Genomic DNA, 27,695 nt, shown 5'->3' on the forward strand with positions numbered 1-27,695 from the left:
ATTAACTGTATAGAAGGATAGAATGACTGTCGGAAGAAAGTAACTAGAGCTCAGATGAATCAAATACATTCCTAAATATTTTCACAGATTCAGTATATTAAAGGCAATAAAAGACTAATAAAAGACAATGTTTTATAAGTGTGATTAAAACGGAAATCATTATATCTTCAAAGGCATAAATGAAACATAATTCAATATATATACATTGTACTCCTTGATTAAGTTATTTTAATTGATATCTTGAATTTGAGCAAATATATGCAATTGTCAAGAATCTTTTAGCATCATGTTCTTTTTTCCTAACATACATCTAAGACATATACGTGTGTGCCAATACAGCTACAGGGGTAATTAATAAAGGCAAAAAGAAAATACAAAAAATTGTTTATCATTACTGCCTACTTGAATTTCATAACTTTCGCTTTGTACAATACCGCTATATTTCCCACACGTCACATTGAATTTCGTGACAAGGAAGATATAATTTACTTTTTTTTCTCCAGTCACTACTTATACATCTTATAATTTGTTATAATTGTGTATTTATACATAAGAAACGCCTAGAATAATGTACAAAAAGTTAGAACATTTATTTTAGTTATTTCAAACACATCTGTAAAAAAGATATACATGTATCTTGATTATACATGTATGTACTGATTTTTTTTCCATTTTCGAAATAAATGAACTAAAACAAACCCAAAGCAATACCTTCATGTTAAACATGTGATACACAAGTTTTCCATTAAGGATTTTACCCTGACAAATGAAAATGCTTTATAGCGAAATTATTTATAATGCTACGTGTAATCAAAATCTCAAAGTTTTAAACTATTGTCAATCGAGAAAGTCTATGTTTGAATTTTAATTTGTTATATTTAATTTTCTTCATTTCTTATTTAAATAGGATTGAATTTCAAAGAATCATCTTGTATATACAAATTTTATATCCACACTATCCAATAATATTTTTTAGGCTGAAAAAATGTATAATTCTATGAACATGGTTTTTTGGCTGTAGTTAGAAAACAATCCACAAGAATGGCCATCTCTTTACCGCATAAGATAAAGTCGATAATGAAACCCGCTTGATGTCTGAGATATATTTGTGCTGAGTTTAATAAATCTATCATTTAAAGACACAGGTTTACTGAAAATGGTTATTTAAACAAAAGGTTGTACATGATTACAAATATTACAGTATTCTAATTCATGTAGACGAGTAAAGACTCATTTGCTCGAAGATATTACATTTGTTTAATATTTTCCTCCCGAGCTCGTAGATTTCGAAGTTTAAAGTGACGTTAAACGTAGAATTAATTTCAGTCAGCCTTACAAATGGCTGAACGCATGTACATGTAGATCTAGCGTTCTGAAATTTTACTTGCAATTTAATAAGTCGCAAAGTTTATGACAGTCGCCCCGTCATAACACCTCAAATTCGCAGTGAATTGACATCATCTTTCATTTTTATTTCATCTATTTAAAATTCAGAGAAGAAAAGGCACAGTTGGTACATATGGGAATTCCAAAAGACTGTTCGAAGAAAAAAAACCGCACAGATATTGTCGGTCAGAAACCGAAGCATCTTTTTTTTATCAGCTTGAGAGTATTTATATGTACAATCAGAATGCTTCTTAACAAAATATTTAAATATTTTTGCAAATGACCAATGACAAGGAAAGCAAATTTAGGAGTTACATTTTTATTATAAAAGTAGCTGTCAATGGTATTAAAGCAAACCTTGCCTCAGGATCATGAGAGAGACTTAAGTAAAAATTTCAATCACATGTTAAACGTTGATTGGTTATTTAATCAATCTCTAAATTTGCAGAGAAAACAATTTTGTCTTTTGTTAAGCAATACTAGAAAATATTCAGTTTGACTTCTACATCATTTTCGCAAAAAATTAACATTTTTGACTACACCTAAGACATCAATCTATCTGTCTCCTAAAAGTCCCTTTATTCTAGTTATTTGCATTCATTTTAATTTCTTACTGAGGTTGCACAGGCAAAAATGAAATTAAATTTACAGATTAATCATAAGAATATAAAGACAAGTTTTGTTTTGGGCACGATCGAGCAATTTGCGACAGAGTTATTTTTGACAGAGTTATGCCCCTTGAACTCGGAAAGATTCTAATTATTTACGGTTCCTGTTTTTCGCCTGTTTGTCCAATGGTGACACACATGTAGACTAGAGCTACATGTATTAATGCTACATTAATATGTATGGTATAGTTATTTGCAAACAGTTATTTGATTGTTTATATATCTATTCATTTAGTTTTTTGTAAATATCCTACTATAAAACTCGCTCTCTTCTGATTATTTAGTTTTAATGCAAAATTATTCTATAATTTCTCCTTTTCGTTTAGTTCATTTTTTATTTCAACTGAGCTGAAGACCAGCTTGGTCATTGATTGAATTGTTCTTTGTATTTGTAAATTTGACAAAAAATGATTTAAAAAAAAAACAACAAAAAGAGAAAATGAAAACAAATTAGAGAAAAAAGTAATTAAAAAAAATAAATTTACAAATTCAAACACATTTTTCACAAATTTTAGCAGAATTTACATTACATAAAAAATATATTACACTTTTATTCTCAGTATAAAGCTTAAAATCTAATTTTGATTTCAGAATAAATTACATATTAGATTTTTAAAAAAGCTTTAAATATAAAATGCAACGAAATAAATATTTGGAATCAGCAAAACTAATACATCGTAACTAAGAATATAAACAACATATACACGAATTTTAAAAGTACAAGAATACTGCATGCGCATGTAGGAGGTTTCATAATTATGATATTTCAGTAAAACAGTAAAGCATTGTATATGACGTTGCACTATGGGGGTTAATATATGTTTCAAATAGGAAGGATTACATATACGTATTAAATACTTGTATTCTGAGAAAAGAAAGAAAATAGACTTCTTACTAGATTATAATTATTTCATTTACGAATTATTCATGAATAATACATTGTACCTTAAATTAATTTACGGACAAGTAAAAATGTCCTGCTGTAGAATTATAAACACATCTTGGATAGAAAATTTATCACATTTCAATGAAGAATAGAAAAAAGAAAATTCTTATGCAAACACTCTTCCAATGTTTTGTCTATTTTCTTACAACGTTTAAAAATATTGTTTTTTCATAACGTTTCATTCAGCCTTTTTCTCCGTTTCTTTTGGCGCCTTTTCAGACATTATCATACAAATCTAAAATCAAAAGTATGATGAATAAAAATTGGTCACCCGTCGAAACAAGAATTTTAATTATGAGAGTTAAATTTATCGATACTTAAATTTTACCTTTTCATGTTGAGCAGTGAATGAGTAATTAGCACTCAGTTTTCTCGGTCAAAAAAGAGTCTGATTTTATTACGTTTTTGATTTTTGATGTCTGCTTGTCTGAAGATGGTCCTTTTTTCTATGAGGAAAAAAAAAATAAAAAAAATAAGTCTAACAGGAAATGACTCAAAGCGGGACTTGGGAAACAAAAAAGCTGATCATTCTCATTTATTTTTTTTCAAACGAATGGCCATGAAAAATATATAATTTTAATCAGAATGGTTTAAGTTTGAACGATGAAGGCCTTTTTGTAAATTTGTAATAGAATGCTTGATAACGCATGCCAGAAGAAAGTGAAATTCTTACAAAATATGGCTCCAAATATTCAACATAATTGCTTCTTTATTTACAAAAGCATTATTAAACAGTGAAAGGTAGCGAATTTTTACTGTAAAAAAAAAAACAAGAAAAATTGCTTTTGATTTTACCATGGGACGATCAGATGTTTTTGTTCGTGATACAAAGGTTGTTTCCTTTCCGCTTGAGTCGGTAAACATACTTAATCCACTCAATGAAGGGTACTGAGTCCTTATGCCTTTAATTAGCTTAACACAAAGTTAAAATATTGAACATTTTATACGAACAAAAAATTGGCAAACAACAAAACATACTTGAACAAATTAATTACTTCAAAACTAAAGGCCTATGGTGTCAACAACGCTCAACAGAGTGACCTTGATCAAGTTTGGTTTTTTTCCGAAAGATTTTTTGAAAGAAATTTAATTGGTCGAAACCTAGAACAATCGAGTCTCGATTAAATTTTCAAATCCATACTGCTTGAAAAATGTGAAAAGTAATCAATCTGCGGAAGATAAGAGGACGACAAGTAATTTTGATCAAAGATGAACATTTTACATTCTGGCTCAGGTGAGTTAGAAGGGAAAAAGAAACTACCGGTAATCAACGCTTATCATGAGGCTTTATAAATTAAAAATCAAAAGCCTGAAAGGCTTCAATGGCGTCGAACAAGAAAAACAATTTCAAAAGATCTGCAAATAGGTCAAGTGAGTGACTCCAGTAACATAATAATAACATTAAAAAAAAAATAGTCTTAACACAAATACAGTATAGGGCCTGATAGCCTTGTGTCCTGGTCCGAATGAGTCAGGGTTCGAATTGACCAGACATCGTCAGAAATGTCCATCATCTATATCAATCTAATTTCTTTTCAGTCAATCGAAGACATATGAAGGGTTTCATAAATTATTTTAATTAATTGCCATTGTCAGAGTGTTGTTCTGTTGTATAGTGATTGCATCTAACTACAACCATGACTCTAATGTTACAAGTACGATCGACTTACGATAAGGCGCGGTAAACAAATGGAGGAAATGGATAAATACAGTAATACTGGCATTACTGGTCAATATCGTAGGTTGTTTGGCTAAAATTGAATTGAAGATCGTAAAAGTAAAGCTAAGATTAAGAAATTCAATCTTTATAGTTTTGTTGTATTCGTGTTTATTTTGTAATTATTTTACCGTATCTAAGATTGTTTGTATTACAGAAATCGGTCCCAAAATGTGATTCATGTCATTCGACGCACCCTCTCAGTAGAAATTCATCCGCAACAACCATAACGTTTTTCTTGCGTAAAAATTAAACATAATATCGTTGTTTTGTAGTAGTATTAATTGAAGATACAATTGATTTAATTTTATATTCAAGCTATTATTCATTGTGAACGTTTTAAAAGAAATTGGTTTACAGCTGTTGCTATTTTCTATTGCGGATGCATCCACTGACACGTGCGGTCGCGTAAACCTGACTGATCGCTAGATGACGATCGGGCAAGCCCGACGCCATAAAAAAGAAAGAAATATTTGTTAAACTTTAAGAAAAGACAATTATATGAAACCAAATTTTAAAAAAAAACAGACAATTTAAACCACTTACCTTTTTGTTTAACACTACATGCGAGACAAATATAAAGAAACCCTGAAAAGATAAATACCGGTATACAACTGTGATATTCGTTTCGAATAACTGAATTTACTCATTTTGACATAAATTATTATTTATTGTGCACTTAATATATATTAATTTTCTAGTGCTTATTCATTAATGATCCTATTTAACAGTATGTACTATTACAGTGTATTGATATAATGAAATATAGAAAAACGTTTTATTACAAAGAAAGTGGGACGAAACTTCACAAAATTACAATATATATATTCGCAAAAAATAAACCTGTAAAGAATTGGCAATGATGAAAATAAACTAAAAAATTTCTGCTCTTTCGTTTACAGCCAAGACTCCAAATATCCAGGTTACTCCTAATACTGGTACAAGTGTACAAAGAGACCGCAATCCTGACCTATTTTAATGACAAAAAATTATAAAGACAGAATTCCAAATGTTTAAAAATATATACATGTAAATATACTTTTCTACAAGTTATTTAACTTTTTCTTAATCATTCATATTTTTTTTCATTCCTAAAGAATTTCTTTTTTTTTTTCTAATTAAACACAAACATGTATTAACACTGATATTCAAATTCGAATGACAGTTTAATCTTTTGATTAAAGTATAAACCTAACAAAGAATTTCAATACTTACGCCGCTTTTTTATGGAGTGAGGAGTTAATCATTGTAGACGTTGAAAACAACACTCGAATTAAGGATACAATAATTAGTATATTTATCTGAAATATAATTTAATGGTAAGATTAACAAGTGTTTCAATCGTTATGTAAGAAGGCACATTCCACCAATCAAAAAATAACGATAATATAAATTTTAAACAAATCTGTAAACCTTATCTTAGCAAGAACTGGGTTCGTGATGAACTAAATTAATGTTCCAAACGAGCTTGTATCCTAAAGAGAAGGGGACCCCTGTAGTGGACACGTATTGCTTATGCAATACTCTCAGAATGCTTGTTTTTATGATGCTGAAATCTGTGTTGAATCTCTTGATCAACCGTCCATTCGCGAATTATTATTCTCGCGATTTGACACTGAAGGACCCTTTTTCGATAATAAATACTTGCCAGAAATAAAGAATCTACAGTTTCATTGAATACAATTCAAAACAAATTGAGAGCACTTGTGCGTTGAATTGCTTTCTTGTGTTTCTCTTCTGATTTCTCTTGATTATTGTTTTCTTTATATATAGTTTATAAATGCAAAAAATATTTTTTACTTTAAAAAATATCAAAGATAAATTTATTAGAATTTAAAAGCGCAGTTATGTATCATACTGTAGATTCCTACGCAAAGAAGAATAAATCACCGCGTTACTTCCCGAGAAGCACCACTCGAAAAATATATTTACTTCCTTTATTTTTTTTTTTTAATGCTTAAATGCTGAAATTCATGTTTAATCTCTTAATCAACCATCCACTCGCGTATTATTGTTATCGCAATATGTCGTCTAAAATAAAAATTTACAGTAATCAAATACGTCTGAAAATCGTATTTCTTTAGTTTTCAGATTAATTTTTATTTTTTTATTTTTTTTTTCATTTTTGTATTCATTTTTAAATAATATACAAATGTATTGCTCTGAAAACACTAGCACAACATATAATCAATCTTTTTCTCTCGAAAATTTTGAATATTGGATTATCCATGACCCTCTAAAAACAAATATACATGTAGCAATTTTCTAATTCGTACATACCATGGCAATAATGCAAACCGGGACAATAAATAGATAAAGAGATCCACTTTCCATGGAGAGCCAGCAGCTAGGAAAAAATTATTCGTGTGTTGGTAAATAAAGGCATATGACGTCCATATAATGTTCAATCAAATTTGACAAATTGTGAATTTGAATGTGAATTTTGTAGTTCTTTCTGATGTATAATACAAATTATAAATTTAGTACTGACAATGATAATATCATGAAATTAAAAAAAAAAATGCTTGAAACAAACTTTTATGAAAATATAGGTACCTATGCTTTTATTCTTCTATAACAAAGAACACTGTTATATTTTCAGCAAAAAAGAACATGCAATGATACAGAAGACTTCAAGAAGTGTCAAATATGATTTTACATGTGGCCTGACTTTTCCTTAGGGTATAATGTCATCACAATAGAGGTCAACAAGGCTTGCTCTATTCTTAATAATAAGTTAGTTACAAAAAATTCTGCCCATCACTTTGCGTGCCTTACACATTTATAAAAAATTTCTGTATTTAAATAGGTAGTGTATTGTATATTTTTTGTCATTTACACATGTGTATTTTTATTTTGTATTTTTTTTTATTTTTGCTTTTTGTTCCTCATCTCCATTGAGTCTTCTGGTGGGGTCTCTCAAGTTTATCACTTTCGGTCTTGGCGGTTTTTTAACCCCACCTTTGCAAATTTATTGTCATTTATTCAATTAATTTTGGTTAATCAATGTTTGACATTAATTTCATCATTTGATCAAATATATTTTATGATAAATTGAATAAATGACCTTTCTCACAAACAGAAGTTGTTCTGTCTTTCATTGCAAATGAACTCAGACTCACTGGAGAACATAACTGATTGTCTCATGTTGACAAATAAAAGGTATTTTATGTAAACACAATATGAAATGAAATTTTAAGTTTTCAAGTTATGGGAAAAATTTGGGTGACAAAAAACCTATTTTATTGTAAATAAAAACATTTTTGGCAGCAAATTTTGTAATGAGATACTGTTGTTATAATTATATACTCATCATTGATAACCTAAATGATTAAGATCTTTAAATTAGCCACCAGACATGTAGGTGGGGGGTATCGTTTATTATTGGCATCTGGTGAATAATTACGCGTCAACAGATGGAATTTGCAACCTGGCATGGCAGGGACACTGTGTATGCAATAGCCATCGTGATTAATACAATTAACCAATTATCCAATCAGATTGAAGTAACCTATACTGAAATCTTATCTTGGTCAAAGGTATCTCAATTATTCACTTTTTGTTTTAAGAGCTGCTGGACGCACCTAAAATTTTACAAGAATTCAATTTACCCACCCACCATCACCCTAAAAATTTATCTATATAAAATCAGTTGTCCTAAATTACAAACAATTTATACCTTTTTGGTTTTTGTCTTGTACATTTATTATGATTACATGTATACTATTATATTTTTTTTTTCCATTTCACAACTTGAATATGTTGAAACCTGTGTTACAAATTGTACTTTTATCATTTTATCTTTTACCCCGTGTTTCAAATTATAATTGTATTACATTATTTTTTACTTATGTTATAATGTTAATACATGTATTTCTTGTGTTTGGCGGTTTTTTAACCCCACCTTTGCAAATTTATTGTCATTTATTCAATTAATTTTGGTTAATCAATGTTTGACATTAATTTCATCATTTGATCAAATATATTTTATGATAAATTGAATAAATGACCTTTCTCACAAACAGAAGTTGTTCTGTCTTTCATTGCAAATGAACTCAGACTCACTGGAGAACATAACTGATTGTCTCATGTTGACAAATAAAAGGTATTTTATGTAAACACAATATGGAATGAAATTTTAAGTTTTCAAGTTATGGGAAAAATTTGGGTGACAAAAATGATTTTACATTCAACTTACTAGTGTTTAACATGGTATTTGTTTCCCCAGAATACTCCTAATGTTGAAGACGCAATTATTAATGGTATACCTGAAATAAATGGTAAGCATTCATTAAAAAGACGTATAATATTCAGAGTGTGCTAAAGATAGATTAAGCATAAAAAATATCTTCAGAACATAACTACAGAACATAACTAGCAAAATATGGTTAAATATCAATAGCTGATCGTACTTTCATTTTTTCATTCTTTAATACTTTAAGCATTCCTTTCCTTCCATGTCACATGTACATGTAGTTCTATCTTCACTAAATATGCAGAATTCTTAAACTTCATTAAAAGAAATTGCAAGAAAATGATACACTGCAGTAAGTGTTCTACTGAGTTTTCCTCTTTTTTTCATATTCTAAAATGATATATATCGAATGTACATGTAGTTTAATTATTCTCTCTCACACACACGCACACTCAACCTCAAAGAAAAAAAACTTTATAATGTTTTCCAGACGAAATGACGTCAGGCTTTCCACAGTTATTTTCCTTACTAATGTAGTAATGTTCCATTCTCACTTGAATTGTTTATGGTGTCAGTGTCTCCTTACTAATCAGATACTCAAGAGCATGCTCGGAGTATGACCAATGTATAAACCAAAGTAGTCTAGCGACAGATAATTTAAAATAACTTGGTTTAAATAACCACATTTAATGTAATTTCTATGGTCGTTCTCTTGGTTTTGTAGGCAAAGATACTAAATAGGCAAATAAACTAAGTAACCAATCAATGGGTTGTATTTTAGCTGACACATGTCGTACTAATGTTTAGGCATTCTTTACATTTTTACACTAAATGTGACGACGGAATTTTTCCCTATCTGATCAATAAACAGAGCTCACTGTGGGTGTGACAGATCGAATGGGTGTATTAACTCCTCCTAGTCACGTGATCTCACCACTGACTACTGTATTCAGGGGATCTCTGTTTTATGCACTGTTAAAGACTTTTATTGTTTGTAGATATCGATCACTGCTCGTTATTTTCTCCTTAATCAGTCATAAGAAAATTGGATTGTGTTATTCTTGAAAAGCCTATCCTTACTCACCCCATCCTCCCAAAAGGAACCAATGTACTCTGGATTTGGACTTGAAATTGTTCGCCACATGCAGAGCGTAATATGTCACGGTTATGCTCATAAAATAGTAGACTCCCATTCCCATCATACAGAAAAAAGTCACCAGGAAAAGGTAATGGATGACGGCGGTTATTGCGATACACAAGACCTAAAATATACAAAAAAATTATATCAGAGCATCTCATTTACAATATACTTTAATATATCAGAAGTTAAAGATTAGTCTTTTTTTTTCGTTTTTTCCCCTGTTAAATCAAATGTACATTTCACAATTTACCTCATTTTTTGTTTCTTCTACAGCCGATATAAATAAAACATAGGATAAAACCAAGGATCCACAGAGATTTAATAGCATGATGTTCTGGTCATTCTTTATGTGTCTAAAAAAATAACGTTTTATCGTCTTAACGTGTTTTTTCGTTAACTGATTGATATAATTTACATGATAAAATTAATTTTGAAACCTTTAAAAACACATACTTCCAAGTCATGATGTAAATAAGGAAGGTTAAAACAGTAAAAGCAACTGAAAGGATGACACCAATGAGAGATAAAGTCTTAAGCGAATCTTTGTCTTCCTTCTCCTACAAAGAAAATATATGAACTGAGTTAGTCTCCCATACATGTAATTTATTTTTGCTTTTGTGTTTGCTATATGATATTGTTATGTACCTATACATATAAATAGATGTTAATTTTTTAACGTTCATACTTAAAGAATACTTTAGAAACTTATCAGAGTTGTCAAACGATATATTTCATCTTTAAATTGATGCATGAAATGTGAAGATAATTTTTTAATAAACAATAAAATTTTCTTACAGATGTATAAGGTCTCATCAAGATAGCAAAGTTAGTCAAGTGATTACACTGGCAAACTGTTCTTTTTTTATTGGTGGAATTTAATCTGCAGCCTCTTTCTGACCACTTGCTGAAGTGCAAAGAAAAAAGACATTTAATCTATGACATACACTAAGTATAAGATTTGATTAGACACAAGGTGTATACATGTACACATTGTATTATTTTAAAAGTATTTTATTACAGTTGTAATTGTTTAGAATAGTGTTGAGATGGCCATGGATGTTTTCGCTATTTCACGATCAGGACAAGGAGCACACGCCGTGTGTTACTGGTCGGCAGGGGATGCTAATTCCTTCATGGCACCTGATCCCAGATATGATGCGTTGGAGGTCCGTGTTTACTCCTCTCCTATTTTGTAATATTCAATGGTCTTTCGAGCTCGAATACTGTTTGTTATTTCCACATATTTTATTCTTTCTGTTTCACTGTGTTCATTCTAATATTTTTGACTGTTACAAACATTATCACTTCACACATTTAAAAACGTATACTGTTTTTTTTTACATGAATTACACAGAGATAGAAATGCTTACTCACTTTGAGGTAAAGTTCCATGATACACAGATTGCTTGGTATTTATAATTTTTATTCTACAAAAAAGAGCATTCTCAAAAAATTTATAACATAATCATGCCTAAAGAATTATTTTTGTGATATTTACTAAAAACAATATATGAATTTTTGTCACATGAAAAGAAAAAAAAAGAAAAAAATAGAAGTATAAGCTGCATTTTCATCAAAAATATAATATTTCAAGGATTGTGTAACACAAATTAAATCAATTTTTCAATACATTTTTAGCAAATTTTCTCACAGAACTTATAATTTTTATCTTACCTTATGTTGAAAAGTTAGACTTAGAGGAGGAAAAAGAAATACAAAATCTATCTGCGTTGTGAGGGACAGAATTTCAGAATTTAGAATGTCTTCCTCCTTTTTTCTTGTATTATCTGTCACTTTTTTCTTCTTTCTTAAACATAATCAGTAAAATTAAATAAAAACAAATGATAAAGCATTAGTTTTTGCAATTTATTATAATTGTTTTGTTTGCAAGTGAAACCAATAATTTTTTAATATAATAAGTATAATAATTAAGACTTGTGTGTCCTGTTTCTCTTTAAGCCAAATAAGATGAACATGTTTATTTCCTCCCTATTTTGGTTTAATGTACAAGGATCGTTTGAAAAGTTTGCGGCCAAGTTGAAATTGTAAAATTATTTTGATATTTATTACCTTTTTAAATCTGAATCCGTGCGTAAAATCTCTGATAGAGTCCTATATATCACAGCAACATAAGTAATAGCTGACAAAGAAATTTTTTAAAAAAAATTGATTAGCTTATTGGTTTCAGCATTATATGTAAGGATGGCAATAATAATGTTAGCAAAGACATTAATATATTGTAATTACTTGTTTTGGATTTATTTTCTTGTTTGGGCAAGTCTAGAAACGTAGCATATTCATCGACTGATTTGTTACTATTGCTTGACGATATATCGGGAAAAAGGATCCCTTCTTCATCAATTGTCGTCTGATCAATTGCCAGCTCTTTAAAAATGTATTAAAATGTATTGAAAGAAGAAAAAACAACAACGTATAGCTGCATTTTTAGCAGTTTTTAGGTTTCCTTTTATTACGACAGAAATGCAAATATGTACTAATATGTACAAACCCTACCAAAATTTGTGCCATTAAATTTGGTTGCTGTTATGTTATCGCTTTTCAGAAGGACTATGCTAAGTCTGTCCATATTCTTTATTAACCATGTGGCACCTTTCTCCGTCTACATTAATTTTGTGATCCAGAAAAAAATAAAATACATGTATAGTGAATAGTTTTATAGATAAAAAACTTTAAAAAAAAAAAAAAAAAAATTCTTAATTTTTTTTATCATTTAAGACATACCTTTTCTTGCACGGTTGCCCAGGAGTTAGTATTACTGATAGACAAAACATTATCAACGACCTCAAAAAACGCCTAAATGTTTAAAACAGTTTGAATAGGTTAAATTCTTTAATTCCATTCTGTGATTATTTAAATTCAATAATATATAGCAGAATCCATTTGCTGAAAAAATACGTATTTCATTTGTACTAGGGGTGATCAAAAACTATCTCTTTATTTACAAATCCACAACATCCACAACATAGATCAGTTTAAAATTTGTCACACAGAGTCAAACATATGTAGTGAAATACAGGTAAACTTCGTTATCTCGACATCGACGGGGCAGTCGGAAAATGTAGAAATATCCGAGGTGTCGAGATATCAGAGTTGAGATTCGACGTCATTAATTTTACTGCATAGGTCCGGTTTTTCAAAATGTAGTTAACTCTAACATGGTGTTAACCTGTTGTTAACCTAACCACTGTGTTAAATTTAACTACATTTTGAAAAACCGGGCCCAGACGTGTAACTACGTACCATGCGTACATGTTTTCAATAGACTGTAGCTCGTTTGTTTCAGCTATCCCTTTTTATTTATTAGAAAATCTCAGAAGTTTGTTATTCACAAATGTAATCAATGAAATGCTTCTTTTTTATCGAAATCTTCTCATTTTACTAATAAAATGTATTTTGCTTCATGTTTGTGACGTCACAATGTGAAAATAAGTCAATATGTAGATCACTTGTGACAAAACTGGTTGACTCAGTTGTACTCGAGCAACGAACAGCTGTAAATTTTAAGCTATTTCTTTTCAAGTAGCGTATTATAATTTGTTAATTAAGACTTAAGACTTTCTAGAAGTTCATTCATTCAATATTTAAAATATTCAACACTTAAACTCTATATCATTCCATTTATGGAAGTTATTAAACTAGTTCGCAAACTTTTTGATCAACCCACGTATTTGACAGAAATGAAGTAACGTTTTCATTGGCTGTTAGTACGGAAATTAATGTTGCAACCGTCAAAGAAAATATATAACCGGTTTAATTCCCATAGTAACAAAGGGAAGCATTGTATTGTTTAAATTTACATATGTATAAACAAGCAACAAGTTTGTTTAGAATTGTAATATTGATACGTATTTTATTGTATTTTCTATTGATAGAAGATGCGATGCTCAAACTATTATTAAGAAATCTATAAAGGTGGCTTGAGTGGAGTGTACAGATTGATAAACGACTGTGATTTTCAAAAGAATTAAAGAAAAATAATATTCAACATGCCAAATACTAGTATCACTTCTTCATAAACTAGGAAATTTTATCCAATTTTCTCAACGTGACATCATACATATGTGTGAGAGAACTAATCTTTAGCAATTTAACAAGTATTAAGTTGATTTACCTCTTTTCTATGTTCACATTCGTCAAATTTGTAACGTTGACAATTTTCTCCAGGATATCTAGAGAAGATCTGATATCTCCGGCACTCAGTTCTGTCTCTGAGGTCAGGTTTTTCATCATCATCAAAGTTCTGTCAACTGTTTTCTGTATTTTTTCTGTGTTATTAATAGCTTCCTCTGATAAAACGTCAAGCTGGTAAAAAAGGGTTCTAGCTTATGTACAATTTTTATTATTAATTTTTTATTTGAAAAGGAATTTATTTTATTTATTTAATATTTTACTTTTGATAAATATGTAAACATGCGCATATATAAAAGTAAAAAAGATATGTTGAATGCAGGTGAAAGCAATGAGAAATATATTGTTGCAGATTTTACATGCATCAAAAGTAGAAACAACAGCGATACTCAATTATATTATATAATACGAAATTGTTGACAAGCGTTTACGGTCCATCACGACCTACAACGTAAGGGGTGTTAAGAAAGTTCGTTCCAGGATGAAATATTTTCAAAAATTTCAAAGTAGTGCTTATATAACGAGATGAATTTTCAAGTCTGACAAAATCAGAAGAGTGTGCTTTAGATTTACAGCAATTCATTTCTAGCAAGAACTTATGGGATTTTTCTTCCATATGAAGATATATATAACATCTTTAAAGTACCCGAATGATACAAATGCCGGTCAATTTGAGTGAAAATAAAGGATAAGTTACTTTTGTTTCTTCATAGCTTATCTTGCATCAGACAAGCTGATGAGCGTAGGTATACATGGTATAAGAACAATAGATCACTTTTGAAAAGAATAGGTTTGTCATTTTGAATTTTTTTTACAGATCTGATAACTTTTGCAAAGTATTTAAAAGGATGTTTTGACTTGTGTGCTTAATATATGTCACAAATATGCGTCATTCCTAATTTTTCTGAACAGACATCATCTGTTTGAATACCTGCCCTCTCCTTATTGATTCAACTAAAGACAGTTACAACCTTATCAGTAGCAAGAATGGACTCTGTAAACATGAAATATCACAAATTGTAAATATCTTCTAATCGTATTTCTTTTGGAAAATAAAACGAAAATGTGGAACGAACTTTCTTAACACCCTTTATATGCCCAGATCGGAAACATCGTACCTTTTCCAATTGGTGATATCGATAATTTGGGACTTTCGCACTCTCATATGTGTCTATTAGTTCTTTACTCTTTCATGGGAATGACAAGCACACTTAAAATTCTAAATAGGATTGAGATTGACTTTTTTTTGTTCTCCAATAGGACATGTCCCAGTCAGACGATAGACAAAACACGCCTCTGATTTGAAGATTTCTTTTATGATCAGACGTTACGTTTCTCAGATATCTGTTTTGTATATTTTTGTAATGTATGAAAAATATTCTGACTTCTAAACCAGTTTATGATTATCTGGAAATAAATGAATCACTAAAAAATTGATTTCCATGGGACAATTCATTTTTTTCCCAAAAGGATTACATCAGAAACACTATCCTTTGATAACTTGCACAAATGCCTGGTAGGTACCTCATTTTTTGTGACTAAAGATATTAAAGTAATATTACTTAAATAGAAAAAGCTTGGAAAAAATTATATATTATTGACACACGTATCTTCCGTCTTTAATGGAAATTAAAAGCATCTGATTAAGCTTTAATAATTTTAATAGGTTAGTACGTTGTGTTACCCGAAACAACTTTATTCACAACAACATGTACGAGGGTGGATCCAAAAGTAATGTCACAACTTCGATAAAAGTGCTACTAGTCAACGTAAATTAACGAAATTATACATGATCGAAGCTATATTTATTCTAAATCAGTCCTGAAAAATTCAAATTAAACTATTTTATACTTTTCCAAATATCGAATTATATAGAAAGTGCAATTATGGTAGTCGCTGCACCTAAATAACATCATATGATGGTAGTCTCGTTTACCCCAGACTCTCGCTCTCGAGACTTTGCCCGAGCGAGAGTCTGGTCTGATTCCTATTTAATTTTTGTAATTTCAAATCGAGGCTTACCGAGAAATCGGTATGGATTTTCATTGGCTGACACATTCTCTTCAAATCTAAGATCTTTTTTCTTTAAAAAGTCAGAGGCTGCGCCTTTACTTTTACCAGGTTTTATAATAAAATACCTCTGTCTGCTTTACAAGGAACAAAAAACGTACATATCTTTGTTTAAAAAGTAAATTCTCATATGTATTTTCATTGAAATCGCCATCTTGTTAGCCGGTTTAGCGACCTCTACTGGTTACAAAAATTAAATAGGAATCAGACCAGACTCTCGCTCGGGCAAAGTCTCGAGAGCGAGAGTCTGGGGTAAACGAGACTACATATGATGGATACGCGCCGTCATACACTTGAACGCTTCCCCTTCGTTTTATTAAAAAATATTTGAGATTCACAAACACATTTACATATATTTTTCCTTTTAAAGTATTATTGGCACCTCTTGTACACTCACTCTATACATAATTTAGTTCACTGTCAAGATTCTTTGAACAGTACCAAAAGACAAACTTAAAGTTTCTCATATAGCTCTAACCGTCTCTCATTTTTGACAACGTCAGACACCATTGAACGTTTCCAACCGACCTCCATTTTTTGGTCTTTCTGTCCTCTGCTGATCATTCAGTGGCCCATGACCCGCTAAAAACTGCTGAAACCATCTATAAACAAGTCTCTTATTTACATTCTCTCCTCTGTGTGTCTATCGCAAATACCTCTAAGGACGATTTCCCTATTTTGAAGCAAATACGCATGACAGATCGTTTCAGTGGTTTTTCTGCATTTCGACATTTCCTATGTTCAATACAGCAGATTAAAACAACGATGTTTATGATAAAAAAGCAATGGCGTCATTCTATTTTCAACGTGAATCTAGAAAATATCCTTAAAAATTGTCTTTTAAAATACTGAGCGATTAAACGCTTTTTCAGTTGCTTTTTAACGTGTTTTTTTTTTTTCATTCTAACAATTTCCACTTTAAAACGTGACGTTTAGTTGTGACGCGGCGACACCCCTTATGTTTAATATTTTAAACGTCTATGAAATTAATTGAAGTAAACATTATGAAAATAAATTCTGAATTTTGATTGGATTTATTTTCATGCATCTCTTGGTATATCATATCTGATAATAAGACGCCAAATATAAAAGATATTGGCACAGTAACATTATTTTTAGATCAACCCTCACATATTTAGATATCCTTATCACGTTTTCTTTAATTGTACATAACTAAAGACATACCTCTTTTGAAGCATCCACAAATGCTTCACTAGTACAGTTTATCAGATTAGGCATTTCCCATACACCTCGAGTGTTACAATATCTCGTTGCTGTTCCTAAAAAATGGAAATAAGTATTTTTTTCTGTGTGTGTTTTCTTTTTAAAGTCACTTAGGTTACTCTGGGATCTACTATTTCCGAAAAAATTAGTCATTTATTGAGAATTATATTTCTTATGAGTTCTTTGTTATCTTTGAACATTTAGAAGTGATAGTCATTGTTCAGGACCTAGGACTAGGCTGAGTTCACATGTTGCCTTACGCATTGAGCAAGTAATCACTGTTTTCATGACTATGAAAATAGTTGGATCACTTACAAAATAGTGGAGAAAGCCCTAATGCATTGTTTGTTTGTTTGTTTGTTTGTTTGTACGAACCTTATTTATGTTTACAGTTAGGAATTTGTGTGTAAGTAATATGCTCACACTTTTAAATTTGAATTAATACCTATCTGCTTTTCTGGACAGGATTCTTGTGCAGTTGTTCCTGCGATTATTGCTTTCCATGTTATGTTAGAAAACATCTCGCGTTGACATTCAATTTGTTTTGTGTGACCTGAGTGAGGAAGTAGATTGGATTAGAGAGATGGGATTTGAATATAAGAATAATATTACTTCGACAACGACGAAGAATTTATTAATTACTGATGTTATCAATCATTGAATATTTATCCTAAACGAAAATTATTGACTCACTTGGTTTTGTTACTATAACATTGATGGAATCGTTTTCTGTATCAGGATAATCGGAATGTGAGCATAAATAATTTCCAGAATCATCAATTCCTACTGAATTTTTCATCAATGTGGTGGATAGATTAGTTGTTGTAATATAAAAGTCCGAATCTACAAACATTACGTAACTATGAAGAACTAATTGTATTAAAAGTAATTGTTGATGGTAGGACATTCGTACATTTTTAAGAAATAATCTTAATGGTTGAGGACATATTTTGTAAGCATGCACTTTATTTCACATTAATTCTATCCATGCCTGTTTCGATATTCTTCCCGTCTTTCTGCCAGATTAGATCTCCACCTGCTGTATAAATAAGTGCTTCGGGATTCATGATTGTACATTGTAGACTTATAATTTGGCCACTTTGAATTGATACATCATATCGTGGTTCCATCTGCAGCAGAAGTCTGGGAAGAACTAAAAATAAAATAGGAAGCTTAAATTAAGCATATCCCAACTGAGATATGGAGATAGCTAACCGTATTCTAGCTCATTATCCATTTAAGAATGCGAATCCGAAACGGAGAAAACGCAGACCTCCAAAAAAGTGTCATGGAGGAGAAAGCATCCCCTGTCGACCAGTCACACCCTCCGTACATCATTGTCATGATTGCCTAAACGGAGAAACCCACGAAAATTTCCGTTTACAAATCAATGCTTAACACTTGGTATAAAAAGCTTCAGTCAACATTTGACCTAATGGTAGACTTTCTTTGCTGACTGGGTCATTTTATCGACAATAGAACTTGTTGAATTAAGACTTCAAACAAGAATGTTGATATCCTTGTTTCATCAATATGTTGTTTGATACATGCAGTATGCCTAGTTTTAAAAATCGATCGTACGTAGAGCGAGCTGTCGCGTATCGAATCAACTCGGAGGCAAAAAAAAACCATGCAGACAATAAGGGTATATTCACTATATTGCTACATAAATACTGGAAGTTGAGTATGATAAGTTGAAGTCATCACATTTATCAAAAATGTTTTCTTGTTCCATGATTGTCTTTTTGTCGTAAAGTTTATCCAAATGTCCGACTCTGTAGTCTTTTTTAATTATTTGATGTCACTGGGATATATCGAGTCGACATTTGGAGGGAATGAAATTAATGAGATAAAGAACAGAATTCCAGCTCTAAACTCCATTAAACAATACAAAATAGGAGAAGAACAAACACTGGCCTCCAAAACATCAAAGGTTTAATCAAGAGCCATGGAGGAGTGAGCATTACTTGCCAACCGGTCACACCAGCCGTGTGCTCCTTGTCATGATTGGGAAATATAAGAAAAATCCGTCGACAGTTCAGTGTGTAAATAACAATAAGTATGTAAAACGTCAGTCAGCATTTTACGTAATGATACTTGGGTGGCACGGATGAGATATGCATGTCATATCTTACACTATTGTGATATGCATATCACATTTTGTGGGCAAGTTTGTTTTGATGTGCCTTTTTTTTTTTTTGCTAACTTTTCCTTGTGATATTTTGTTTTTTTTTCTGGTTTTAAATATACTTTTTTCAACTCCCTTTTCGATGGATCAGACATTATCAAATTTTACGTAATTTACAATCAGAGCTTGTGAGTCTGGGGCCCGTTTTACAATAGGGCTTACGACTTAAGGCCAAATTTAATTCTTCATATAACTTTTTAATTAAGATTATATCGAAATTTATTTAAAAAATTTTAAAAAGAAAGTGTTATGAAATATTAACACAACCAATTTCAAAGAAAATTATAAACTTTGCAAAATTTTACAACAATCTAAGATTTTGGTCTTAGTCATAAGTTCTTTTGTAAAACGGGCCCCAGATCCCCTTTCTGTGTGTTATTATAGTTTGCAGTTACTAGTAAATGTAAAGTTTTAAAGTATCGATCTTTTTCGTCAGATGCATCCAGAGTAAACGATTCACGTGATTGGTCAACTCAAATTATCAATATTGACACGGAAGTAGTTTGTTGCACGAGCAACTAATCAGGGATAAGAAGAAAGTTCCAGCTTCCGGTTAGGAGGCGTGTACAATTACCTTGAGCGCAGCTGTCAACTAGATCGTGAGGTAACGTGAAACTTTACAGTTAGCTGCAAACAATAATAAATTGTTTACATTTACATACATGTAATTTAAAATCTCTATGAATGTGTTTCATTCGATTTGTACAAATTCAGCAAAAATACAAGCTGCAGTGAGCTTGCCTAGCATTTGAAGACATAACTTGTATTTGCTGACAAGGTCGTTGTTTCGACAATAGAACATACGAAATGATGGCATTTAATCGAGACTACCGATAATTTTGCTTCAGCAAAACTTGTTTGTCAATAACTTGCATCGTTATAAAAATTGGTGCTACGTAGAACATACTCTAGCCTATCGATTCAGCCGAGAGATATAAACCTCGCATGTAATGGATGAAGGTATATTGCTGCATAAGTAAGGGATGTTGAGGATTGAAAAGTTAAAGTCACCTCGTTTGTCATAAAGCTTGGTTGTAAGATACTATGATCATTCTTTTCAAGTAAATTATCCATGTATGAAATGTCAGACTTCGTAGTATCTTCTATTTCAAACTCATCGGGATATATTGTCTCGACAGAAGAATGGAAATAACCATTGTTAATTGACAATACGTCGTCGATATACCTAAATGTCCAGTTGAAAGCCACAGCAAGTGTTTACTTCTATTCGCCTGTAAGATCTTTGGCAAGTTCTGCTTCATATGAATACAAAAATAGGTCTGCTCAAAACTGGGCGCGCAATATGTACCTATGGGAATTCCAATAGACTGTTTGAAAACCTGGTCCTCCAAATCCACACAGATATTATTTATTAGAAATTCACGCATCTTTTAAATGTCAACTTCAGAGTAAGTATATTATGATGTAAAGCAACTCACCTTCGACGTAAAAAGCCAAAACAAAACCGCTCCCACTGAACCAGTGATCACTAACGAACTGCACCTTCGTTATAGTGTCATTTAAGATCATTCTGTCGGATGTCCGTAAGATAGTATCCTCCTTATATTCACAAAATTCTAAATCATATATATTTCAATAATTACCACTTTGTATAAATTTATTATTGCAAAATATTTATGAATATTTATACCACCTATCACGTTTCCTACTTTTTTCTTAGCAAACGAAGTTAAACTAAAGCAAGCTATTTTACCTATCTAGTTTTTACGAGGACGGTTTTACTTAATGGGAACAATACAGAATAAAAGTTATACCTTTTACATTCGTATCCATTTATATGTTTGAGCCCCTCACTCCCCGGTCATAAATATTTTTATCATACAATAGGACCACAGAAGATCGAGGGTTGCATGTAAACTATGAAACAGTTTCCTACATGTTCAAGGAAAGCGCTTTAACATATCGGTAATTTATATACATGTATATATCTATAAAATGACATCAAACGATATAATACTGAACATGAAAACTGAATGATACTGACCGCCCACACTATCAATCTTTACGTAATCATTGCAGCCAATGAAACCTTCTTCTAGATATTGAGACCGGAACTCAAAAATTAAACGGAAGTTCTCCTTTAAATCAGATACCACAATCCAGGAGCATTGCACTTGACTGAAAATTAAAATACCATTTAATATCCATTAAGGACTTTAATCTTTAGTTTTCCCCCTTTTTTAAATTTTATTTTTGAAATACATGTACCTTGGATATGCAGATGGGAACCCCGGAGATGTGATGAATTTTGGAGTTGATTCTGCGATTAGCTGTTCAGTTGATTCACATTTGTCATCTAAGCAATATAGTGTTAGAGCTTAGAAGGTTTGCAAAGGGAAAATTTATTTAAATGTCGTACAGTACATTAATATGTGTCTAAAATTGTGATTATTTGTAGGTTAAACATTTTCTTCCATGCACATAAAACACGCAATACAATCTTGATTCGCAGTGGAAATATCGTCGAATTTCTTTTTGGTAAACCAGACATTCTTTATTAGGATACATGTAGATTATTGTCCTATTAAGTTTCTGCTATTGGATAAATGTTTTATGTATTGGGCTTACTTTTCCTCTTTTCAACAGACATAAAGCGAAACTGGAAGCCACCACCTTTAAAAGGCGCCGACGTTCTAAAATTCAAGAGAATTCCCGATGATCCAGTTTGTATGATTTCGCCACAATACCCATATGCTTTAGGGCATCCAACACAACCATCTATCTCTGTTAACGTTGTTGAGCCTAAAACGGCAATAAGAAAAAGTTAGAAATTTCTTTTGATATGGCAAAGAAAACGGTATTAATTCCGATCAAATTGTGGTAATATTAAAGCAGAAGTCTGTGTTATGCAACTACATTGTAATTTTTCATACTTTACATTAGAATATATCTTGTAACTCTGTCTTAAAGCATGAATTATGATGGCCAAGTATTATTTGCAGTAGGTTTTTCTTTAGATGTGTTTAAAACACTGTAAACATAAAATTTTGTTATCATTTGACAGTGAGAAAGTAGCAAATTAGTCATTTTTGAAATGAGGTACCGTAATAAAGACGAAAATCTGCGTCTTCTTTGCACGCCCACCTCGGGTAAACCACAATATCATATCCAGTAATTGTGCTGATTTTCCAGGAGCAGTTCAAGTTACTAAAACAATATTTCTAGCATTAATTTTTTATAATACAGATAAAATAATTCAGTTATAAATTTTAATTTATTCAATTGAATTTAATGAACAAAGTATAAATTGCGTGAAAATGTAAAAGTATTTCTTTGCAATTATTCTTGTTTTGTTTTTACTTTCCATATCCTTTTTCTACTGGATAGTTTTCTGGATATGCAACTTTTTCCCCGATGTAAGGCTGAAGAATTATTTCTTGAATCCCTTTACAAGCACGTGTTGTTAACACTGTAAAATATAAAATCATAATATATTTTATATTTAATTGTTGGATGCCTTATGCTTCTGATAAAATGTCTGAATATGTATCATTGTTGTTTTTGAAAGCAGGAAGTAGCTATGATTTGCATGTACAAAACTTTTTTTTCAATTTTAAGTACAATGTACTTTACTAAAAAAAAAAGGGTAGCAATACTACAAAGCGAAACATTTTCGTAAGTTATTACACTAAACTACTAAACTTATTGTTGCCAACGTTAACCTACTTACATGAAAGCAACCATCAATGTTCAAATTTCTGATAAAAAAAAACTTATGTTGCCATTGCTAGCCTCCTTCAGGAATCTAAAAAGTGAGTAAATTTCCGCTATTTCAATTCTCCTTATTGGTAATGAATGTTTTATATTCAAAACGTAATGGGGAATTGTGTCAGCTTTTTATTCTATCTATTTATAAAATAACATGATATTATTATGATGTATTTTGTCAGCTTTTTAGTGGTTCACACGTTCATCTCCGTTACAATAAGGCAATGCTTGACTGACTGCGCTACGCTCCATACAAACCTCAGATGTGATTGATGGAGAAAAATTCGTCAAATCAAAGCATTTCTCCACCGGAAACTGCCTTTTTAACTCATTTCATATTAAGCTCTGCATAAAAATCTTTCAAAAAATATTCTGTTATATACTAGTATATTCTCTTTCTTTTCGGTTTATTGGTTTTCAATTAAACATCATGTTATTAGTCTTGGAGAAGGATTTGGAGAAAGGAACAGTATTCAATATTAAAGTCCATAAACAATACAAATTAGGAGCAGAGCAAACACGTACCTCTGAATCATCAGAGGTTGGATCAGGTGCCATGGAGGAGTGAACATCCCCTGCCAGCTGGTCAGAACCGGCCTGTGCTCCTTGTCATGATAGGGAAATAACGGAAAAATCCGTCGTCAATTCAGTGTATAAGTAATGGACTAACAATTAGTATGAAAAACATCAGTCAGCATTTGACTCAATGATAAATTGTATTTGCTGACAAGGTCATTGTATCGACCAAAGAACTTACGAAATGATGACTTTAAACGAGACTGCTCATATTTTTGTTTCATCAACTTGTTTGTCAATAATTTTAGAAATTGGTCACACGTAGAGAGACGTGAGAGCAAAAATATTGTGTTCTACATGTCACGAAGTAATTCAAATTTCAAAAGTATAACATTGGGGGAAATTCAAATAAGATTACACGACTGTATCCGAAAAATGATGGAATCCCTATTGTGTCTGAGGTTGGTATGCGAGGTACCAGCCACCCTAGAAGCTCAGAGTGTTTCTGTTTGTTTCACATTTTTTAAACTGATAAACAGGGGTTCGAAACAAATGGGAATATCTGAAGTTTTAAAAATAACAGCATCAACTATCTGCATGTATGTAGAGCGGTATCCCGCTTTATCAATAATCACCATCGATCAGGTCAAACTTAAAAGCTGGAGTTATTGGACAACAATTAAAAGGACCGGACACAAAACCTTGTCGACATCGCTAAATGTATTAAATACTGTAAAACGAGAAAATTTGGCGCATACATATTTTAGCGCAAACGCAAGTGGGAGTACATTGGCGCAAATAAATTTCAGCGCTCGCACTTGTCAGTAAAATATATAAATGTAATATTTTGTTGTTTTTTTTTATCCACACCCGTATTTGACTTTTTGGTTAGTCAAGCACGGAAACACATTAGTACTCCCGTATATCAGTAAACATTCGTTACCTTTACCGCGGTACGTGTTGCTATCACATGGACGTGGTACAATGTTAAAATTTATTTTATTTCTATTTTCATTTAAAAGAAATGGAGTATTAACTCATTAAATCACATTAAAACAATGCATGCATCGACAGAAAATTACTTAGACAAAACGGTAATCCTAATCAGGTATTGTCTGCAAGCTCAATCGCCATGCTTGATTGCATTGTTTACCTCGAGGCGATAGATTGACATGCCGAGAAGCCAAACTTTGAAGGTGCTAATGATAATTATCCGGTAACAACTACCGGGGTAACAATAGTTTAATTAAATTATAATTTGGCAGAACTTTCTGTCTTCCGTACATGTGCAGTGCTAATGTGTATATAAAATCCAATGACCCTTCGGCATTACGTAATCGCGCGTTCCGGTTTACATGTACTTATGTAGAAGCTTTGAACACACACAAAAAATGATATTTAGAAATCCTTTAGCGCACAATAAAATTTAGCGCTCAGGGGCTCTTGCGCCAAAGGCGCTAAAATTAGTGTAGCGCCAAATATTCTCGTTTTACAGTACTTCTAATGATAAGTTTGACTTAAGAAAACAAGCTGTTGAGAAGGAAGCAGGACTTTCACAAATGACAAAAAGTAAGAAAGATGAAATGTTGTTTTTCAGTCAAAATATGATTTGGCAAACCTCAAAGATTCATATTCACCTTGACCTTTGGGTCTCACAAATATTGTACTTCTACGTTAGTTGAACAATTTTTAACTTCCTCTACACAAAAAAGTGTAACATTAACGGGATAGGTATTGTGAAATAGCTTCTGGTTGTTGCAACAATATGGTTATGCAAATGAATAAAAACAATTTTAACTTCTTTAATTACAACTGACTACTCAGATATTGCAAATTGATCTACTGTTCAGTTGACAACTTTTTATAGCTAAAATTTTGATTGGATACTAAAACCCTCAATGAGAAAACGTAAAGTGAAAAACGAAGGTTGACCTAAAAGTCACAACTTCTACAAAATCAATGATCTATTGTTATTACAAAGATTGACATACTTATACCCTCCTTATCTGAAATTTGCCTTAAAGATTCTCTTTCATTATATAAAATACTGAACAAAACGCTAGGTCTTATCTGTAGGCAACGGAAGAATGTTAACGTTGTCGAATTGACGTTACTTTCGGCACTCATTTTACCGTTCTCGTACCTCTTAAACCAATCAATTGCATCTTTTTAAATATATACATATATGCATTTTTTTTTTTATAAACCGTCTTGTTTTGAGTTGTAACAATGAATTATTTCAATTTTATCCAGGCAATTGTTTTTTCTAAATTTATTCCTTTCTGTGTTTTTTAAATATACTTATTATATACATATAACTTCAGTTTAACCTGTGATGTTTTGGAGGTCCGTGTTTGCTCCGCTCCTATTTTGTATTGTTTAATGGACTTTGATCATGAATACTCTTTGTTATCTCCAATTATTTCTTTACAAAATGAGTGTCGAAGAAAAACGTCATACTGACGTTGGTATATTCATGCCGTGAGTCGGAAGAATAGAGCAAGAGTTAGCTTTATTTTAATATACATGAATTATAAAATATTGCATATATCCCAATAAAATTATACGACAAAAGTTAATATAGATTGCAGTTTTATATCAAGTTTTGCTGAAAATTTCCGATAATTTAAGTTTTTTCGAAATTATTTTACATTACTTTCAGATCAACGTTCATAACTCTAAATGCTGACTGACGTTTTTCATACTCATTGTTAGTCCATTATTTATACACTGAATTGACTACGGATTTTTCCGTTATTTCCTGATCATGACAAGGAGCACACGGCGGGTGTGACCGGTCAGCAGAGGATGCTCACTCCTCCATGGCAGCTGATCCCATCTTTGATGTTTCGGAGGTCCGTGTTTGCTCTACTCCTATTTTGTATTGTTTTATGCACTTTGATATTGAATACTGTTCGTTATCTCCATATCCTTCTTCAAAATAGAGATTGTACAATGATACAATATCGGCAAAACCCCAAAGACATACATGAACAATCGGCAATAAACTTACCATACAGAAAAATGATCAGAATAGGAAGTACATTCTCCATGGCTTAATTTCCTTTAAACTAAAAAAGGACATTTAAAACTCATTTAAGTAGATAAGTAATTCTGCACTTAAAACATTCATGTACCATATAAAATTAAAATAAAACTCAGATGTGGGACAATTAGAATTAATTAACTCTTTATACATATTTAGGCTTTATTTTTCTTGTGACTGGACCGGTGACAGTAGCTTAGTGGTAAAGCGTTCGCTTCGTGATCGAAAGGCCCTGGTTTGATTCTCGTTCGCGGCGCCACCTAAATCGTAAACATAGGTAGTGACTGTTCCTTCGTCAAGTGCTCCGCACTAGAAATGAAAGTCACTGGTCTTTTGGATATGACCTTGAAAATGTAGGTCCCGTGTCAGGGTAGGCGCTGGCACGATAAAAAACCCTCACTTCTCAATGACTCTGAGTGCCGAGTGTAGATCCGCATTTGAGGCCCTTCACCGGCATACGGTGACGTCTCCATTTGAATGAAAAACTATTGAGAGGGGCGTTAAACAATTTACAATCAATCTTCTGACTGGAAGCTCTATGGTGTGAAATAGCTATATAATGTATAGAATTTATGTGGGCATATGTCTGCTACGGAAGCCCATTTAGGACCTATCAAAAATATTTTTGAATTCGTTATATTGATTTTTAGAATTAGTTATAACGAATTTAATTTATTGTAACAGATTTATTGAATTTGTTATAACGAATTTAATTTGTTA

At 31.5% G+C, this 27,695-nt stretch overlaps 1 protein-coding gene across 5 annotated transcripts; it reads right to left on the reverse strand.

Annotated features, from left to right (window-relative positions):
• Positions 1 to 1,689: 1,689 nt before the first annotated feature.
• LOC134255422 (adhesion G protein-coupled receptor E1-like) lies at positions 1,690 to 26,992 on the reverse strand. 5 transcript variants are annotated; one of them, XM_062737941.1, is made up of 27 exons: positions 26,943 to 26,992; positions 23,006 to 23,114; positions 22,749 to 22,852; positions 22,274 to 22,447; positions 21,914 to 22,001; positions 21,690 to 21,823; positions 21,124 to 21,261; positions 18,488 to 18,649; positions 18,190 to 18,339; positions 17,942 to 18,049; positions 17,458 to 17,552; positions 12,796 to 12,867; positions 12,568 to 12,673; positions 12,301 to 12,438; positions 12,124 to 12,193; positions 11,728 to 11,860; positions 11,428 to 11,480; positions 10,849 to 10,957; positions 10,507 to 10,610; positions 10,304 to 10,406; positions 9,997 to 10,174; positions 8,916 to 8,985; positions 6,998 to 7,064; positions 5,264 to 5,305; positions 3,796 to 3,912; positions 3,329 to 3,446; positions 1,690 to 3,235 (listed from the first exon to the last, which is right to left on the reverse strand). In XM_062737941.1, exons 1-26 carry the CDS (start codon positions 26,980 to 26,982, stop codon positions 3,357 to 3,359), a joined length of 2,754 nt encoding a protein of 917 aa, XP_062593925.1. In that variant the 5' UTR covers positions 26,983 to 26,992; the 3' UTR covers positions 1,690 to 3,235; positions 3,329 to 3,356. The 5 variants fall into 5 exon arrangements, 2 of the variants coding, with proteins under 2 accessions (XP_062593925.1, XP_062593926.1); XR_009989541.1 differs by lacking the exons at positions 1,690 to 3,235; positions 3,329 to 3,446 and adding exons at positions 5,561 to 5,687; positions 5,933 to 6,018 and having other exon boundaries at positions 3,819 to 3,912; XR_009989542.1 differs by lacking the exons at positions 1,690 to 3,235; positions 3,329 to 3,446; positions 6,998 to 7,064; positions 8,916 to 8,985; positions 9,997 to 10,174 and adding exons at positions 5,561 to 5,687; positions 5,933 to 6,018 and having other exon boundaries at positions 3,819 to 3,912.
• Positions 26,993 to 27,695: the final 703 nt, after the last annotated feature.

Source organism: Saccostrea cucullata, unplaced genomic scaffold, assembly GCF_032062105.1.
Source record: "Saccostrea cucullata isolate Sc308-1 unplaced genomic scaffold, CSIRO_AGI_Scuc_v1 ctg6725, whole genome shotgun sequence".
Classification (NCBI taxonomy): domain Eukaryota; kingdom Metazoa; phylum Mollusca; class Bivalvia; order Ostreida; family Ostreidae; genus Saccostrea; species Saccostrea cuccullata.

Bases quoted from the DNA above. Each gene is read 5' to 3' on its own strand.
- LOC134255422 (XM_062737941.1), bottom strand. From the start codon at position 26,982: ATGGAGAATGTACTTCCTATTCTGATCATTTTTCTGTATG. The intron at 11,481-11,727 runs GTAAGATAAAAA...TCTTTTTTGTAG, and splicing joins GTCTAACTTTTCAACATAAG to AATAAAAATTATAAATACCA. The intron at 10,407-10,506 runs GTATGTGTTTTT...TTATTTTTTTAG, and splicing joins ATTTACATCATGACTTGGAA to ACACATAAAGAATGACCAGA.